The 17,685-nt window shown below is 51.4% G+C and overlaps 1 protein-coding gene across 8 annotated transcripts in view; it reads left to right on the top strand.

Moving 5' to 3' along the window:
* The window catches only part of Cacna1a (calcium voltage-gated channel subunit alpha1 A), a 306,123-nt gene extending 302,664 nt beyond the window's left edge, over positions 1–3,459 (top strand). For 7 of the 8 annotated variants that reach the window (XR_015447494.1, XM_004872432.3, XM_004872431.3 and 4 more), the window contains 3 exons: positions 270–456; positions 879–1,135; positions 1,840–3,459. Coding sequence is in view for 7 of the 8 variants with exons in the window: in XM_004872432.3 (XP_004872489.2) it covers positions 270–456; positions 879–1,135; positions 1,840–2,556 (1,161 nt within the window). In the remaining variant the exon portion in view is untranslated. The remainder of the gene's footprint in view (positions 1–269; positions 457–878; positions 1,136–1,839) is intronic. The other variant, XM_087201434.1, reaches the window with a different exon arrangement.
* The last annotated feature ends 14,226 nt before the right edge of the window (positions 3,460–17,685 follow it).

Genomic DNA, 17,685 nt, shown 5'->3' with positions numbered 1-17,685 from the left:
GGGGCAGCTTGCAGCCTGGGCTCCTGGTCTGCAGCGGGTGACCAAGCAGCCACAGGTGGGAGACCCCAGAATGGTCCAAAAGGGGCAACCCTGTCTGGGGGGGCAGGCTGTACCCTGGAGCTGTGGCACCCCCAGGACCCAGTCCCTGATGGCCACACCATAACCACCACGGGCAGCTGCCCATGGGCCACACAGCCATCGTGTATCGGAGAAGGATTAGGGCATCTCCATGGCTCCCACTGACCCCAACCTATGGCCTGTCCCCCCAGACCATCTCCGACACCAGCCCCATGAAGCGCTCTGCCTCCGTGCTGGGACCCAAAGCGCGACGCCTGGATGACTACTCACTGGAGCGGGTCCCGCCCGAGGACAACCAGAGGCACCACCAACGCCGCCGTGACCGGGGCCACCGGGCCTCAGAGCGCTCCCTGGGCCGCTACACCGACATAGACACAGGTGGGCCCAGGGACAGGGGCCTCTGGGAGGGGACAGAGGAGGATGGAATTTGGAAGGAGGAAGAAAAGTGGGACCACAGTGCAGTGGTACATACCTGTCACCCAGCACTCGGGAGGCGGAGGCAGGAGGATCACTACAAGTTCAAGGCCAGCCAGGACTCCATAGCGAGGCCCTGTCTCAAAAAAGAAAGGAAAAGAGAGGGAAGGTGGGGGCACAAGGGACCAGGGGACATCTGCACCCAGGCTTGGGCAGGGAGCTAGCTGGCTGACAGCATGCTCACCAGGCTCGGCCCCAGATCTGTTGGAGTCCCCATCCCCGGGGTCACCTGGCCCCTCGATGGCCTCCGGCACGCGCAGCCCACCCTGCCTCCCCACCTCCCTCGTGGTCACCCATCCATCCATCCGTCTGTCCCTCCGGCCCAGGCTTGGGGACAGACCTGAGCATGACCACCCAGTCCGGGGAACTGCCATCGAAAGAGCGGGACCAGGAGAGGGGCCGGCCCAAGGACAGGAAGCAGCGGCAGCACCACCACCACCACCACCACCACCACCACCCGCCCCCCGACAAGGAGCGCTATGGCCCGGAGCGGGAGCGGCCAGACCACAGCCGTACCCGCGCCCGCGACCAGCACTGGTCCCGCTCACCCAGTGAGGGCCGGGAGCACACAGCCCACCGGCAGGTGGGTGCGGTCAGGGAGCCAGGCCGGGACCAGGCCCAGGAGAGGAGCGGGAGAGGGCCCCGGCCGCCCACACCCCCGGGGGAGCCCAGCCACCTGAGGCCAGGGCCCCTGACCCCCGGGGCAGCCCCCTCCACCTGCACCCCGCCACCGCCAGTGTCCCAGGGCCGAGGGAGGCTCCAGGCTGGGCGGACCCCGCTCCCTGCCCCTCCCGATCCCCACTCCATCCCCAGCCCCTGCCACCTGCTGCTATCCCTCCGCCTGCTGCCCACAGCTGCTTCTTGTGGATCACGTTTGAGTTGGGGCCACCGTGGTCCTTTCGCTTTCCTTTAACCCGGCTTCCCTTTCCGTTTCAATTATGATTTCTGTCCTATGGACGCCTGTGAGTAATTTTTGGAAACTTCTGCTATTTTAACCCCGAAACTTACAAAACTCCATTTCTCATTTCTCTTTTCACTTTGTTGTGTTGGTTTTTGACTCCCCCCCCCCCCGCCCCGTCCTCCCGTCCTCCTCTGTGGCTGTTGCTTTTCTCCTTTGTTTCCATCCCCGTGCCCTGTGTCTCCATCCCCCGCGTCCCCTCTCCTGTCCCATTTGTTCTCCTTGGCCTCCTTTGCTCCCCCTCCTCTTTTGTGTCTCCTCCCGTTCTCCTTCCGGTTGATTTGGTTGTATCTTTTGTTTTGATTTCCTTTGTTTCAATTTTCGTGTAGGGCAGTAGTTCTGTAAGTGGAAGCCCAGCCCCCTCAACGTCTGGTACCAGCACTCCGAGGCGGGGACGCCGCCAGCTCCCCCAGACCCCCTCCACCCCCCGGCCACACGTGTCCTATTCCCCTGTGATCCGTAAGGCCGGCGCCTCGGGGCCCCCACAGCAGCCACAGCAGGTAGTGGCCAGGCCAGCCCGGGTGGCCACCAGCGGCCCACGGAGGTACCCGGGACCTGTAGCCGAGCCCCTGGCCAGGGAACGGCCACCCACGAGTGGCCACGGCAGCAGCCGGTCGCCTGGCATGGAGCGGCGAGCCCCCGGTCTGGCCCGGAGCGAGTCTCCTAGAACCTGTCGCCACGGAGGGGCCTGGTGGCCAGCATCTGGTCCAAACATGCCCGAGGCTCCCCGGCACCACAGCTACTACCGGGGCTCCGACTACGATGAGGCCGAGGGCCTGGGCAGTGGCAGCGGTGGCCTCGGAGAGGAGGCTATGGCCGGGCCCTATGATGTGCCACCCCCCACACGACACCCATCCTCGGGGACCGCCGGGCGATCGCCCAGGACTCCCCGGGCCGCAGGCCCGGCCTGCACCTCGCCTTCCCGGCACGGCCGGAGACTCCCCAATGGCTACTACCCGGTCCATGGACTGGCCAGGCCTGCAGCGCCTGGCTCCCGGAAAGGCCTGCACGAACCCTACAGTGAAAGTGACGACGACTGGTGCTAAGTCCGGGCGAGGCGGCCCCGTCCCCCGCCTGGCTCCCCCATGCACCCCGCGCACACACCCCACAGGAGGAGCCGTCCCCGCCCAGTACCCCAGGCCCAGGAGAGAACCGGCCATCGATGGAGATCCCAGACTCTGGAGGGGCCGGGGGTCCCCAGAGCACCCCCAGGCCAAGACAGACCCTCCTGGGCATCAGGGCATCCCCCAGCCTCGACTTCCCCTCATGGAGGCCTGGGGTGGGGGATGGGCAGAGCAGCCACACAGCTGAGGGATTCGAATTAACTCAGCTCTTTTTGGACAACTTTGGGGAAAATGGAAAAATCTATATATAAAAAACACTACCATTTTTAAAAGAAAAAACGAGGAGAAAACAAATAGCTTCTATTGATGAGTTTTATCATCTCAGTGGAATCTTTCCTTTCCCTGGCAAGCGAGGAAGCTGGTGGTTGCTGTGGCAGAGGAGCCTCGGGGAGGGCAGAGGACGAAGGAAGGCAGTGGGACCCAGCACCCCAAACCAGACACACCCCACACGCGTCTCAGACCAGGAGTGCTTGCTGGTAACACCGAACCCTACTATTACTGCCTGCAAAAATCAGTTTAAAAGAGAAATCATCATAATAAACAATTTCAAAAAGGACAAAAAAATTAATGATTGAGAAAAAGAAGCATTTTCTTCTGACATTTGGTCTTGCTTGAAATAACAAAAGAAGAGATTAAAAAAAAAAAGACCACGACCACCACCACCACCGATTCCTTTGCTTCTCTTTTTTTTTTTTTCTTTTTTTTAAAAATTTTTTTAAAATTTTTTTTTTTCCTACCTTGTTTGAAAACCGTGGGCTTGGGACTGTGAATTATTGCATGACATTAAAAGAGAAAAATTAAAAATAAAAAAAAAGTTGAACCCAAGGGCTTTGGATTGGAATCATCTTGTGTCTTAGCCGAGAGCTCTCCGGGGGTCTTTTAGGAAAAGAGCGGCAGGGGCTTCTGTCACTCCTGGAACTGGGCTTAAATTTCCTAACATGCTGGGCTGTGGCTTCCTAGGACAGCGGCTGCTGTTCCATCACCAGTGCCATTTAAAACGCTGGTCATCTCAGCTACTCAGGAGGCTGAGGCAGGAGGATAACAAATTTGAGGCCAACCTAGGCAACTATGGATGACCCTGTCTCAATATAAAAAAATAAAAGGTGTAGCTTGGTGACACTGGGTTCCGAAAAGGAAACAGAAAAACAGCTCAAGGTGCCTGCACCCTGGGGAAGAATATTCCACAAGGACTGATAGCCCTACCCAGCGCCTGGGTGCTGGCTTGCACCTCCTGCCCCAGCAGCCGTGCCTGCTGCAAGGGTTTCCTTAAAGGAGCACAGGGAGGGGGTGTCTATCCAAAAGGTCAAGGACAGAGCCGCGTGTGGCTTGCTGGGTGCCCACAATGTACCTGAAGTCATTCCCTGTAGCCTTCTACAATAGGAAATCTACTCCGCCTGGCCCCCTGACAGGGCCTATGAATAGAGCCTAAAACTGTAAAACTAAGCCAGGTGTGCTGGTACAGGCCTGTCATCCCAGCACTTGGGTAGCTGAGGCAGGAGAATTGCCACAAGTTCAAAGCTAGTCTGGGCTACATAGCGGGTACAAGACCACCCTGCACTACATAGTGAGACCTTGTCTCAAAAAATCAATAGGGGCCAGGGATTTAGCTCAGTGCCACTGTGCCTGCCTCCCAAGTGTAAGGTCCTGAGTCTTATCTCTGTTACCAAAAAAACAAAACAAAAAACAGTAAAACCATAAAACTGTACTTTTTTTTTTTTTTTTGCAGTGCCAGGAATGGAACCCAGGGCCTCACACATGCTAGGCAACTGCTCTACCACTGAGCTATGCTCCCACAACCCTTTTGTAAATTATTATTTTGAGACATGGTCTTGCTAAGTTGCCCAAGGTGGCCTCAAACTTGCGATCCTTCTGCCTCAGCCTCCTGAGTAGCTCAGATCAGCCGCATCCACCGCCATACTAGGCCATGAAACTGTGTCTTACTTAATTAGGAAGGGAGGAGGAGGAGGCCATGCCCACTCACGGGAGCAAAGAGCCACTTATCACTCGGCTTCAGCTGGGGCAGGGGGCTTGCTGTGGCCTGGAAAAGGCGCTCCCCTTTCTAGACAGGGCTTCTGAGTCCCCCAGAAGCCGAAGACAAGGAGGTACACATGGTGTGCAGGGAAAGAGGTCAGGCAGATGCTACCACGCACTTGACCCCACCACCTCCCCAAGGACAATTCCCCAACACTCAGCTCCAACTTTGGCAAATGGCTTAACCTCTCTGTGCTTCTGGTTTCCCACCAGTGAAACAAGCAATGACAGAGCTGTTCTTGGAAACTGGAGACCACATAGTCTCCATAGTGCTTAGCGCATCTTTCTTTCTTTTCTTTTCTTTTTGAGACAGGGTCGCACTATATTATATAGCCCAAGCTGCCCTCAAACTCATGGAGATTCTCCTGCCTAAGCCTCTCAAGTGCTAGGATAACAGGTGCACACGACCACACCCAGCACATTTTTTTTCCTTAAGGGATCAGAGTAACTACCTTCAGGGCTGAGGATGTAGCTCAGTAGAAGGACCCTTGGATAGTATGAACAAGACTCTGAGTTCAACCTCCAGCTCTAAAGCTTTTGTTTTTGGTGTTTGTTTGCTTGTTTTTATACTGGGCTTGAACCCAGGGGTCCTCTGCCACTGAAATACATCCCAGCCTTTTTTTATTTTTTACTTTCCAGATAGGGTTTTAGGAGGTGGGACTTGAACTTCTAATCCTCCTGCCTCAGCCAATCTCCGTGCTGGGATTACAGGTAGGTACCACCCGTCCTGGGTCAAAAATTATATTTAAAGCTTTAGTTCTGAGCCAGGTGCAATGGCGGTACCTGTAATCCCCACACTGGGGGGCTGTGGGTATAGAAAGATTCAGAGTTCAGAAAGATTCAGAGTTCAAGGCCAGCCTGCACTCCAAGGAAGCCCTGTCTCAAAAGAAAAAAACAAAACAAAACAAAAAACTGATTCTGTGACCCCGCTGTCTGTGGCGGCAGGAAAGCACTGTAGACAGTATGTGAATATGTGAAGCTGTGTGCCAATAAATCTTTATCCATAAAAACAGGCAAGAGCTGCCGGGGATTTAGCTCAGTGGTTCCACCACCTGCCTCGCAAGTGCAAAGACCAGAGTTCGATTCCTGGTACCAAAAAAAAAAAAAAAAAAAAAAAAACAGGCAGGAGCACTTTAAACTTGTTGATCTCAGCATCCCCATCCTTCTTAAGGAGGATCCCAAAGATTAATTATTTATGTGGCTTGCAGCTACTGGCATTTACCATTTAGAAATTAAAATTGAATCCCAGCTTCTCTGGAGGCTGAGGGCAGCCAGGTGTGGTGATGCAGGACTACAATCCAGACAGGGAGCGTTCATCTCGAGCTTTCTTCTTCCTCTTCTTCCTCCTCCTCCACCTCCTTCTTTTCTCTCTCTCTCTCTCTCTCTCTCTCTCTCTCTCTCTCTCTCTCTCTGTCTCTTTTTCTGGCATTGTGGACTGAACCTAGAATCTCATGGATGCTGGAGAGACTCTCTACCCCTGAGCTCCACCCCCAGCCACTTAATGATATTTGTTTATTTATCTGTTTTGAGATAGGCTCTGAGGGTAGTGACAGGTGTGGCCACCATATCTGTTGTGTATAAATTCCTGGCAGTATTTTATTATAATGGCCCGAGGCATCACCCCTTCACTCACCCCACTAGACCAGTCTTCCCAGAGAGCAGAGGGGCACACAGAGAAACGGCTGTCACCCACCCACCCTGAGTCAGCCAGGATGGCCACGCTCCATGTGGCCTCTGTCCGTGCCACCCCGCTCCTGCTCAGAACGGATCCCTATGGCCTCCTCATCACACCCTGTTGTAGTCAGAAGGGTTTGGCAAGGGAATACATTAAATACAGGACACATAACTTATAAGGTTATTTTATGATAATTACCCAGAAAGTCGAATGCAAAGGAGTACAAGAGATTAACTGCACCCTAGAAGCCCAAAGGATTCAGCTGAGGGCCTAGATCCCAGCAGTTTCCCACACAAGTCCAGCTAAAGGCTTAGAGTCAAAGGCAATGTCCTCCTCGAGGCCAGCCAGAAGCCTAGTGCCCACTGTAATGTCTCATGCTTGTCTGTACTGAGGATCTGCACCTGGAAGGCCCAAAGGCCTGTGGTGGAAGCCAGAAAATCTGCACTGGTGAGATGAAGGATTTGTGCCACCAGCCTGAGGGATCCACATTGGAGCCAGGAAGTAATGCTCACAGTAAAGATCAGAGCTCCCCTGATGAAAACAGCAGCCATTCACATCAGGAAAACCATCCACAGCAAGCTTCTCCTAGAAAATCAACAGGCCAAGATCTTCCCCTCCATTTCTCTCTTTTTTTGGGGGGGGTACCAGGGATCGAACTCAGGTCCTTGCGCTTGCACAGCAGGCGGCGAAACCACTGAGCTAAATCCCCGGCCCTCCAGTTCTCTTTTTATGGCTATTGGTAACAATCTTCAGATGGATCCTCCATGCCCAGACCACACTGATTCAGTTCAGTTAAGCGTTACAAGTTTACCATTAGCCAATCCACCACACACCCCACACCCCTGAGCTCCCCAAGCATCCCCCAGCCCCTTCCCACCCTCGGTTCCCTAACATCCAACTTTGACCCTGCCAAGGGCCACTGCCCCCACCTTCTTGCTCCAGCGCTGGCACAAGAGCCACAGCCACCTGGGCCTCAAGACTCCCCGCCAGGAGGGTATGGTGCTGCATGCCTGTCAACCCAGCACTCTGGGGCAACTTAGTGACTTATTGAGACCCTGCCTCAACATAAAAAGTAAAAAATGGCTTAACAATTTAGCAAGACTCTGTCTCAAATTAACAAAACAGGGCTGGGGATTTAGCTCAGTGGTTACGCTGCCTGCCTTCCAAGTGCAAGGACCCTAGTTAGATCCCCAGTACCCAAAAAAAATTAACAAAATAAATAAAAGGGCTCTCTGCTCCCTGGGTTCAATCTCCAATACAATAATAACAACAAAGTCATTCAACTGAACAATTAAATTAAAGTTGGAACACCCAGAACTAAGTCCAGGGCTTGTTCTGGACCAGGGTGAACCAGACCTCTTGCTTGGGTGGCAAACCAAGGGCTGGTGATGCCACCTAGAGGGCAGATGGGAAACAGCTGAGGCCTGGCCTCTGCCGCTGAGTGCTGGGAGAGGCCAGGTATGGGGTGACAGTGGAAGAGGCCTTGGTAGCCTGAGGTCACCCAGAATCTCAGCCTTGGGAGAGACTTGGGACACCGGGGAAGTCACAGGCAGAGACCAATGCCCGCACAACCAACGGAGACTTTTTTGGGGGGGGAGGGGTGGCTGAGACTTGAACCCAGGGAGCCCTGAGCTACATCCCAGCTCCTTTTTTAAATTTTTATTTCGAAGCCAGATGTGGTGATGCACATCTATCATCCCAGCACTTGGGAGGCTGAAGCAGGAGGATTGCCATGAGTTCAAGGCCCCCCTGGGCTACATAGTGAGTTCAAGGGCACCCTGGATTACACAGTGAGACCCTGTCTCAAAAAACAAGCAAACAGGGCCAGGGATTTAGCTCAGTGGTTCCACTGCCCGCCTCGCAAGCACAAGGACCTGAGTTTGATCCCCGGTACCAAAAATAACCCAAAAAACAAAAAACAAGCAAACAAAAACAATAACAACAACAGCCAAGACAGGGTCGCACTGTGTACCTCAGACTAGCCCCCAATTTGCTATTCAGCCCAGGCAGACCTTGAACTCAGACTCTTCCTGCTTTAGCCTCCGCTATGTGCCATCTCCTTCGGTTCATGTTGAACCTCTTAAGGGGGGGTGAAGTTACCTTGAGATAAATCCATACTCAGAAAAGAACCCTTTCCATTTGTAACCAATGTGGAGTTATTGCAGCCTTTGCCTTTGACACTGTGGCTGTGCAATCTGTGTGGCTTTCACATCTCAGGGCGCCTCTCCTCGAGGACTGGGTGCATCCCAAGGGCTAAGAGCTGTGGCTGTGGCTGCAGGCCCTGCCCTGGGCCGAGCGGTGCCAGTCTCCAGCACCTGGCAGTGTTCTCCATCTGCTCAGCCTTGGAGCCCTCAGCCCCACCCCCACCCTGCCACCAGGTGCAGGTTCCTCCCTCTGTCCTGAGTCTGCTCTGCCACCGTGAGCAAGCACATCCCACACACGCACATACCCAACCCCCAACCTCTGCCTCCCAGTCAGTGACTAGAAACCGGGCATGGTGGTGCTGCATGCCCAGAATCCCAGTGCTCCTGGGAGGCTGAAGCAAGAAGATCTCATGTTCTCAGGTTCCAGCCTGGGTACCTTAGGAACACTTATCGAGACCCTATCTCAAAATAAAAAATTATTAAAAAGGCTGGAGACATAGCTCAGTGTGCAGCCCCTAAGTTCAATCCCCACTACCATGAAAATGAATTAATTAAATTTAATTTAAAAATAAAAGTTCAGCATGGTGGACAGGCCTCTAATACTAGCACTCTGGGAGGCTGAGGCAGGAGGATCGCAAGTTTTTTTGGTTTGTTTTTTTTTTCTGGTACCGGGGATCGAACTTGGGACCTTGCACTTGCGAAGCAGGCAGCGGAACCACTGAGCTAAATCCTCAGCCCCAGGATCGAAAGTTTGAGCACAGCCTAGGCAACTTAGCAAAGCCCTGTCTTAAAACTTGATATGAGCCAACAGGCTGAGAAGCAATAAGACTATGTCTCAAGAATTTTTTTTTTTTTTTTTGGTACTGAGGATGGAACTCCGGTCCTTGTGCTTGCAAGGGAGGCAGCATAACCACTGAGCCAAATCCCCAGCTGTCTCAAGATTTTAAAAAACAAGAATTGTAAAAAAAATTTTTTTTAAATTGTAAAAAGGGTTGTGAAGGACCTAGGGTAATTCCCTAGTATCACAAAATAGTAATAATTATGATAATAAAGAAATAAAACCCCCTCCCCAGGACTCACCCAGGCCACACCCCTGATGACCTAGGGACTGCCCACTGGACCCCACCTTTTAAAGGCCCAGTCACTCCTTAATGTCTCCTTAAGGATTAAGCTTCCAACTCTTGGGAACATGTAGGGGTCACCCTCACATGATGTCCACACCATAGGACCATGGCTGCCTTCAGTCCTCTGTGAGCACCCCAACTTGAACTTTTTTTTGGAGGGGGGATTGAACTTAGGTCCTTGTGCTTGCGCAGCAGGCAACAAAACCACTGAGCTAAATCCCCGGCCCAGCACCCCAACTTGAGGGTCCACTCTACTGCAAAGCTGGGCAGAGGCAGAAGAAGGCAGCCTTGGTAGGAAGAAACAAGGACCCAGCAGACTTTGCTCCAACCCCTCCATCCTGGCCAGGACCCATGGTACAAGCAGAGAAGCAGCCTGGCAATATCATCCTGCTGCTGGGCTCAGTGGCATGCACATAGATTCTCAGCTATTAGTGAGACTGAGGCAGGAGGATAACTTGAGCCCAGCAGTTTGAGATCAGCCTAGGCAATGTAATGAGAACCATCTCAAATTTTTAAAAAGCAATAGTTAGGTTTGGTGTGGTGGTTTATGCCTGTGACCCCAACACTCAGGAAGCTGAGGCAAGAGGGTCACTGAGAGTTTGAGGCCAGCCAGAACTATATAGCAAGACCCTGTCTCAAAAAACAAAAACATAAAACAAAGAATAAAAAAGCCATATGTGGTAGTGCGCACCTGTAATCCTAGCACTCAGGAGGCTGAGACAGGAAGATTGCCATGAGTTTGAGGCCAGTCTGCAGTACATAGTGACCTGGCCTACACAGCAAAACCCTGTATGTAAAGAAATAAATATTTGTTGCCTGCCTCGCAAGCACAAGGACCTGAGTCTGATCCCCGGTACCAAAAACAAACAAAAAATAAACAAACAAACAAACAAACAAAAAGGGCTGAGAATATAGCTTAGTACAAAGGCCTTGGCTTCAGCCCCCAGTACCCTAATATTTTCTCTTCTCTAGTCTTATTAGTATGTGTTTGCCATACATACCGATTACATTCATGAGAATGCGGGTACATGTACAGAACCCATTTCATTCTTTTTATGTCCTCTTCCCCTCTCCACTCTCCCTCTTCCTCCAGTTCTTGGTCCCCTTCCCATTTTTGAAAATCTCTCTGTACCCTATTGTCTATCTTTTATTTTGCTCTGTATTTATACTTCAGGTTTTTCATATAAGAGAAACCATACAATATTTAAGCTTGTGTGTCTGATACATTTCTTTCTTCTTCTTTCTCCTTCTTCTTCATCTTCTTCATCTTCTTCATTTTTTCTTTTGGTACCAGGGATTGAACTCAGATCCTTGTGCTTGTGCAGTGGACGGTGAAACCACTGAGCTAAATCCCTCCCCCTTCTTTTTTTTTTTTTTTTTTTTGAGACAAGGTCTTGCTTTGTAGTACAGACTGGCCTTGATCTCACTATCTAGTCAAGGCTGACCTAGAACTCACAGTGATCCTCCTGCCTCAGCCTCCTGTGTGCTGGGATTACAGGTGTGTGCCACCACGTCTAGCTGATATATTTCATTTAATGTTATGGTCTCACAGTGCATCCATCTTCCTACAAATGACTCAGATTTATCCTTCTTTGTGGCAGAGTAGTTCTCCATTGCATGTGAATACTACATTTTCTTTATCCATTCTTCAGTTGATGGACATATAGGTCACTTCCAAGATTTAGTTATTATGAGTTGTACTGCTATAACCATAGGTATGCATAGATCAGTGTAAGAAGATGCCTTTAACTCATTGGGAAGATACCTAGAAGCTGGGTCAAATGGAATTTCTAGTTTAGATTTTTGAAGAATCTCCATACTGATTTCCATAGTGGTTGTACCAGATTACACACCCACCAGCAATATAAGAAGGTTCCTTTTTTCCCACAGCCTTACCAACATTTGTTATTATAGGAATTTTTTTTTTTTTTTGGTACCGGGGATCGAACTCGGGTCCTTAGCTTTCAAGGCAGGCGGTGGAACTACTGAGCTAAATCCCCGGCCCTAGATTTCTTGATGACAGCCATTCTTTCTGGAGTGAGATGAAATCTCGGTGTTGTTTTAATTTGCATTTCTCTAATGACCAGTGATAGTAAGCAGTTCTTCATGTGTTTATAGGCCATTTGTACTTCTGAGAAGTGCCTATTAATTTCCATTGCTCATTTTTAATTGAGTCTTTTATTTTGGGGGGGGCTAATTTTTTTGAGTTCTCTAGATATTAGATATTGGTTCTCAGGCCGGGGATTTAGCTCAGTGGTTCTGGCGCCTGCCTCACAAGTGCAGGGTCCCGAGTTCAATCCCCGGTAACAAAAAAAAGAAAAAAAAGAAAACTAGGAACAGTATTTGTGAATTTCTAAAACCCGTTTGTGTGTTGAGCATGGTGCAAGTTAGATATTGGTTCTCTGTCCACCTTGTAGCTGACAAATTTTTTCCCCACTCTGTAGGTTGTCTCTTCACTCCGTTTGTTTCTTCCTTTGCTGTACAGATGCTTTTTAATTTGATATGATCCCATTTGTTGATCCTCAATATTATTTCTTGTGTAAGTGGGGTTCTGTTCAGAAAGTTCTTGCCTATGTCTTTGTCTTCGGGAGTTTTACCTATTTTGTCTTCCAGCAGGTTCTTTCTGTTTTAACATTTGGTTTTTGATCCATTTTTACTTCTGTACATAGTGAGAGATATGGGTCTAGACTCAATTCTCTGCATGTGCAGCACCACAAATGATTCATTAATCAATCAATCAGAGGGCCAGGGCTGCGGTTCAGTGGTAGAGCACTTGCCTAGTGTGCATGAGAGCCTGGGATCCATCTCCAGCACTGCAAAATAATGATAATAAACTTAAATTATTTTTTAAGATTATTTTTTATTCATTTCTTCATCTATGATAATCTCATTGCTTCACGGCGTTAGAGCCAGGCGCCACCCTGTCCTCCCCCCGCCGCTCCCTGTGTCAGGGTTGCAAATGCCCCCCTCTGCCCTCTCACCCCTTCCTCAAAGCCTCAAACAGCCCAAGCTGAAGGACACAGGCTCCATAAACACAAGCTACAGCCATGCGTGGTGGCACATGCCTGTCATCCCAGCACTCAGGAGGCTGAGGCAAGCCTGGGCGACATAGTGAGTTCCTGTCTAAAAATAAAAAATAAAAAAAACAAAACAGATAAACAATTGCAAGCTATAAAAAGAGCCGTAAGGGGCCAGGCCTGGTAGCCCACACCTGTAATCCCAGCACCTGGGAGGCTGAGGCAGGAGGACTGCCATGAGTTTGAGGCCAACCTGGGCTACAGAGTGAGGCCTTGTCTCAAAAAAGTATATATATATAAAAAAAAGAACCACAGCGTGGGAAGGGTCGCAGCTTGCCAGGCAATGCCACCCCTCACTGCCATACCTTGGCTGACACCTCACACATTCATTGTGGCTGAGGTGCACAGAGACTTTGGTGACAGCTGTGTTTAGAATCAGTGTCAAGGAAGCCACCAGCTGGCGGAGCCAGGCATGACTGTACCCTCAGGACCTCTCTCTGTCCTCGGCAGAGCTAGGCCCTGGAACATGTGAGCTGCAGGTGCCTGGGGCCCGAGGCAGCTCTGTCCTGAGTCAGCCGTGGGCACCAGCCCCTGGTTGGTGCGACTCCAGCCTCAGCTCTGAATGCCCATAGGGCAGAGTCGTGGGTCACTCGAGCCTGCAGTTCCTGAGCCCCGCCTCCAGCTGACAATGTCTCTACTTGCACAGGCCCTACCCTGCTATGCATGTGCAGCCCCTAGGCCCCATGTGCAATAAGGCATCCCGCCATGTACTCCAGAGCCACCTCCTGGCTCCTGAAGAACTGGTCCCTCCTTCTGCCACTTCCTGCTGTGCCTTCAACTTTATCCTGAGAACAGTGGGGACCCACAGCCAGCCCAAGACAGCGGCCAGGCCTAGACTTCCTTTGATAAAAGCATCGGCTTAAGGAGTCACAGAGCAGGCCTGTAGTCCCAGCTACACAGAAGCCTGAGGCAGGAAGATCGAAAGTTTGAGGGACCAGCCTGGGCTACATACCAAGACCTGTCTCAAAATAAAAAATAAAAAGGGCTGGACTGTAGCTCAGTGGGCAAGAACTTCTCTAGCATGTGCAAGGCCATCAAGCTCCAGTACCTTGATAGACAGACAGACAGGTGATAGACAGACAGATAATGATAGACAGATGATAGACAGATGATAGACAGACAATGATAGACAGACAGATGATACATGGGTTCAAGCTCACTAAGGCAGAAACAACCCAGTGTCCATCAACACATGAAAGCATAAACTATGTCCACCCACACAACTGGTTCTGTTCAGCTTTAAAAGGAATAACACCGGGGCCGGGGATTTAGCTCAGTGGTTCCGCCCCCTGCCGCCCAAGCACAAGGACCTGAGTTCGATCCCCAGTACCAAAAAAACAAAACAAAACAATAAAACCAATCCAGGCTACGAGGCAGACGAACCTCAGAAACATGACTCTGTGTGAAACAAGCTGGACACAGAACACCGCAGACTGGTTACTCCATGGAGGTGAAATGTGCAGAACAGGCCAGGCAAGGCGGCTCACTCCTGTGGTGCAAACCTGTAATCCCAGCACTGCTGGAGGCTGAGGGCAGAAAGATTGCACATTTGAGCCCAGCCTGGGCAACTTAACAATTCAGTGAGACCTTGCCTCAAAAAAAAAAAAAGAAAAAATAGAAAAATGAAAAAGGGCTGAGAGTGTTAGCTCAGTGCAAAGCCCCTCTGTTCAATCCCCAGTACCACAAGGAAAGAAAAAGAATAAAAAATAAAAAATAACATTCTTATCCTGAAGCCTTTTCAGGGACAGCAGCTGGTGGCGGATGTGGCTGTGGACCGTGGCTGGTGACGCTGGCAGGGGCTGGGCTGCCCACAGGGAGCTGCTCAGATGAACATGGACACAGGGAGGTAGGAACAGGTCGCTTTACAGCCCACCAGTCAGCACAGTGTACCTGCTGCCCAGCCTCTGTGCTGAGCCTTCTCTGCAGAGCCGCCTCCCTGCCTTGGGCCTTGGGCCTCAGCTGGGAGCACCCTTCTCCTGACGCCAGCCTTGCTGAGGGGTTTGTTTGTTTGGGTTTTTTGAGACAGACTTGGGCCACCTCACCGGGTTCTTTCTTTTTCCCCCAGTACTGGGGATGGAAACCAGGGGCTCAAGCATGCTGGGCCTTCGCTCACCACTGAGTGCGACCCCAACGCCCCTGGTTCCTTTCGAAGTCTACACAGGCAGAGCCTCTGCCTCTGAGATGACCCTACTTCCCGAGCTTCCTCTCCTCCCCACTTCTCAGTCTGGCTCCAGATTCCTGCCAACCTGGAAGTTGTCATTAAAAAGAAGGCACCGGGCAGCACTGGGGAAGCTGAGACAGGAGGATCACCCGGAGTTCAAGGCCAGCCTGAACTATATAGGGAGGCCCTGGCTCAAAAAACAAAACAAACAAGAAAATAAATAAATAAATAGATAGATAAGAGAAGGCTGCCAGGCATGGAGGTTGAAGCAAGAGGAGAGGCCAGCCTGGACTACATAGTGAGACCCTGTCTCAAAACAACAACAAATAAAATGTTAAAATAAAAATAAATAAAAGAGAGAAAGCAGGAGTTTCCCCACCCTGGCTCCAGCCCCTGGTCTCTCCTGGAATGTACCACCCGGCGTGCATGCACACACACACACACACACACACACACACACACACACGAGGTTCAGACAGACTCAGATCCACTATTCTGCCTGAACTCCGTGCAGCAGGAAAACAGACTGCACAGGGGCTGAGCAGGAGGAGGCAGGTGGTCTAAGGTCTGGCCTCAGGGTTCTGGCCCTTGGGCCACTGCATAGTGGAAGTCAAGGTCCTCACCCACCCTGGGCCAGCAGCTCATGAGTCACTGAAGGCCCAGAGCCAAGGTGGGTGGATGACTCAAGTCTGGTTTCTCCTTCCTGCCCATAGAGGCCTTGGGTCTGGAGCTCTTGCCCTGCCACCAGCGCTGTAAATATGGAAGCGGCTTCAGCTTCAGGGTGGCCACCCCCACCAGTAGCCCAGAGCAAGAGAATAGCCTGACTCCAGCCCCCAGGGGCTGGCAAGCTGGCACCCTCTCTCCAGAAAGAGGGGAGGGCCAAGAGAAAGACTATCCAGGCAGGCATGGTGGTGTCTGTCATCCAGTTACTCAGTAGGCTGAGGCAGAAGGATCCCAAGTTCAAGGCCATTTTGGGCAATTTAGCAACTTAGTATGAATCTGTCTCAGAATAAAAAATAAAAAGGGCTAGGGGTGGAGCTCAGTAGTGAGTGCTTGTCTAGCATGCATGAGGCTCTGAGTTCTATCGCCAGCAATGGCAAAAAACAAAAACAATAAAAACCTTGATCTAGACTGGTGGCCCTGCCTGTGGCCTTTATGACCCCAGGTTGCCAGGCACCTCCATCACCAAGACAGGACAGGAGCCTGGTCAAGCTTGGGAAACACTGGCCAAGCAGCAAGGAGGAGGCAGCCAGAGGCAGGTAGTGTGATGCCCCGCCACCACCACCACTGGGCAACGCTGGAGACATCTTTGGTGGTACAGTGGGGCATGGAGTCACGACTGGATCCTTGTGGGTTGAGGCCAGGACGATGCTCAGTACCCCATGCTGGGGCTGGGGTGCAGCTCAGGGGTGGAGTGCAGGTTTAGCTCGAACTCAGGCCTGGGTTCCATCACCAGCAATAGATAGCAACAACAAAACATCCCAGTTGGGTGTGGTGGTGCACCTCTGTAATCTCAGCTCTCTGGAGGCTGAGGCAGGAGGATGAATGCAAGTTCAAGGCCAGCCTGGGCTACACAGTGAGTTTGAGGCAGCCTGATCTATATAGTGAGACCCTGTCTTGAAAAGCAACAACAAAAAAAGAAAAAAGAAAGAAAAAGAAGGAGGAGGTGGGGGTGGAGGAGGAGAAGAAGAGAAGGAGAAGGAGAAGGAGTACTCAACCTCTCCTCTCCTCTCCAGAGGGAATTTCCTGTCCCCAGAGTGATAATACTTTTTTTTTTGTACTTGCACCTGCAAGGCAGACGGTGGAACCACTGAGCTAAATCCCCGGCCCAGTGACAGTACTTTGACAATTCCAGACAAGTGCTCTACCACTGAGCTATACTCTCTCGGCCCCCTTACTTTGAAAATTCCAGGAGCTGTTTATAAAGCAGAGTCTGGAAGGACTCCAGGGGCACCAAGGGCATAGGTGGAATGTCGCCCTGCCTGGAGACTCAGGAGGCTTGCAGAAGCCACCCAGGGGACGTGGGGCTGGGAGCCCCACCTGCACCCCCACTGAGCTCTTCCTGGTGCTGAGATGCCAAGCAAGGTCACCGTGGAAGGGCGGGCAGGAACAAGGGAAAGACCGAGGGCCTCGGGAGGTCACTGGCCTGACGCCCGGCCGCTCTGGCCTCTGCCTGACAGACCCTGCCCACCCTAAGGTCTAAAGGGTGAAGCCATCCACTTCCTGTGTGCTCAGCCTGACACCAGCAGGAGTGGGAGGTGGGGGGGTGGCCTCAGCAACTCCCACCCACTGGATAAGTGTCTTTGCACTGAGCTAAGTCCCCAGCCTTGTTTCTAAGAGTATATTGGGTTTTTTGTTTGTTTGTTTTTTGGGTTTTTTTGGTACCGGATCGGGATCGAGCTTGGGACCTTGCGCTTGCAAGGCAGGTGGCATAACCACTGAGCTAAATCCCTGGCCCACAGCCTTATTTTTATTTTTTATTTTGAGCTGGGGTTTCGATAAATTTCTCAGGCTGGATTGGAATTTGGGATCCTTCTGCCTCAACCTCCCAAAGTGCTAAGATTGCAGGGCCTCACACAGGGTGTATCTCAGGCAGTTTGGTTTTATCAACAAACAAGCCACTTTGTCCTCAGGAAAGCCCTGGGCTCAGCATGCACAAATTGGCCCCTTAGGGAAGTTTTTACCCCTCTGAAAGAAGAAAAAAGATCAATCACCCAACCAAGGAATCTAAACAGCATGGTGGTGAGAGGAAGAAAGAAACAGCAAGCCAGGAAGGGGCCAGGGAGGAGCCCAGGGTCCTTATCTAAGAACCAGAGATAAGGCTGAAGCCAAAGTCCAG

The sequence above is a fragment of the Heterocephalus glaber genome, unplaced genomic scaffold (genome assembly GCF_053883595.1).
Source record: "Heterocephalus glaber isolate CG9 unplaced genomic scaffold, H.glaber_assembly_v1.0 deba00001760, whole genome shotgun sequence".
Taxonomy (NCBI): domain Eukaryota; kingdom Metazoa; phylum Chordata; class Mammalia; order Rodentia; family Bathyergidae; genus Heterocephalus; species Heterocephalus glaber.
The sequence above is the reverse complement of the archived record's forward strand: the minus strand, read 5'-3'. Positions and strand labels throughout refer to the sequence as shown.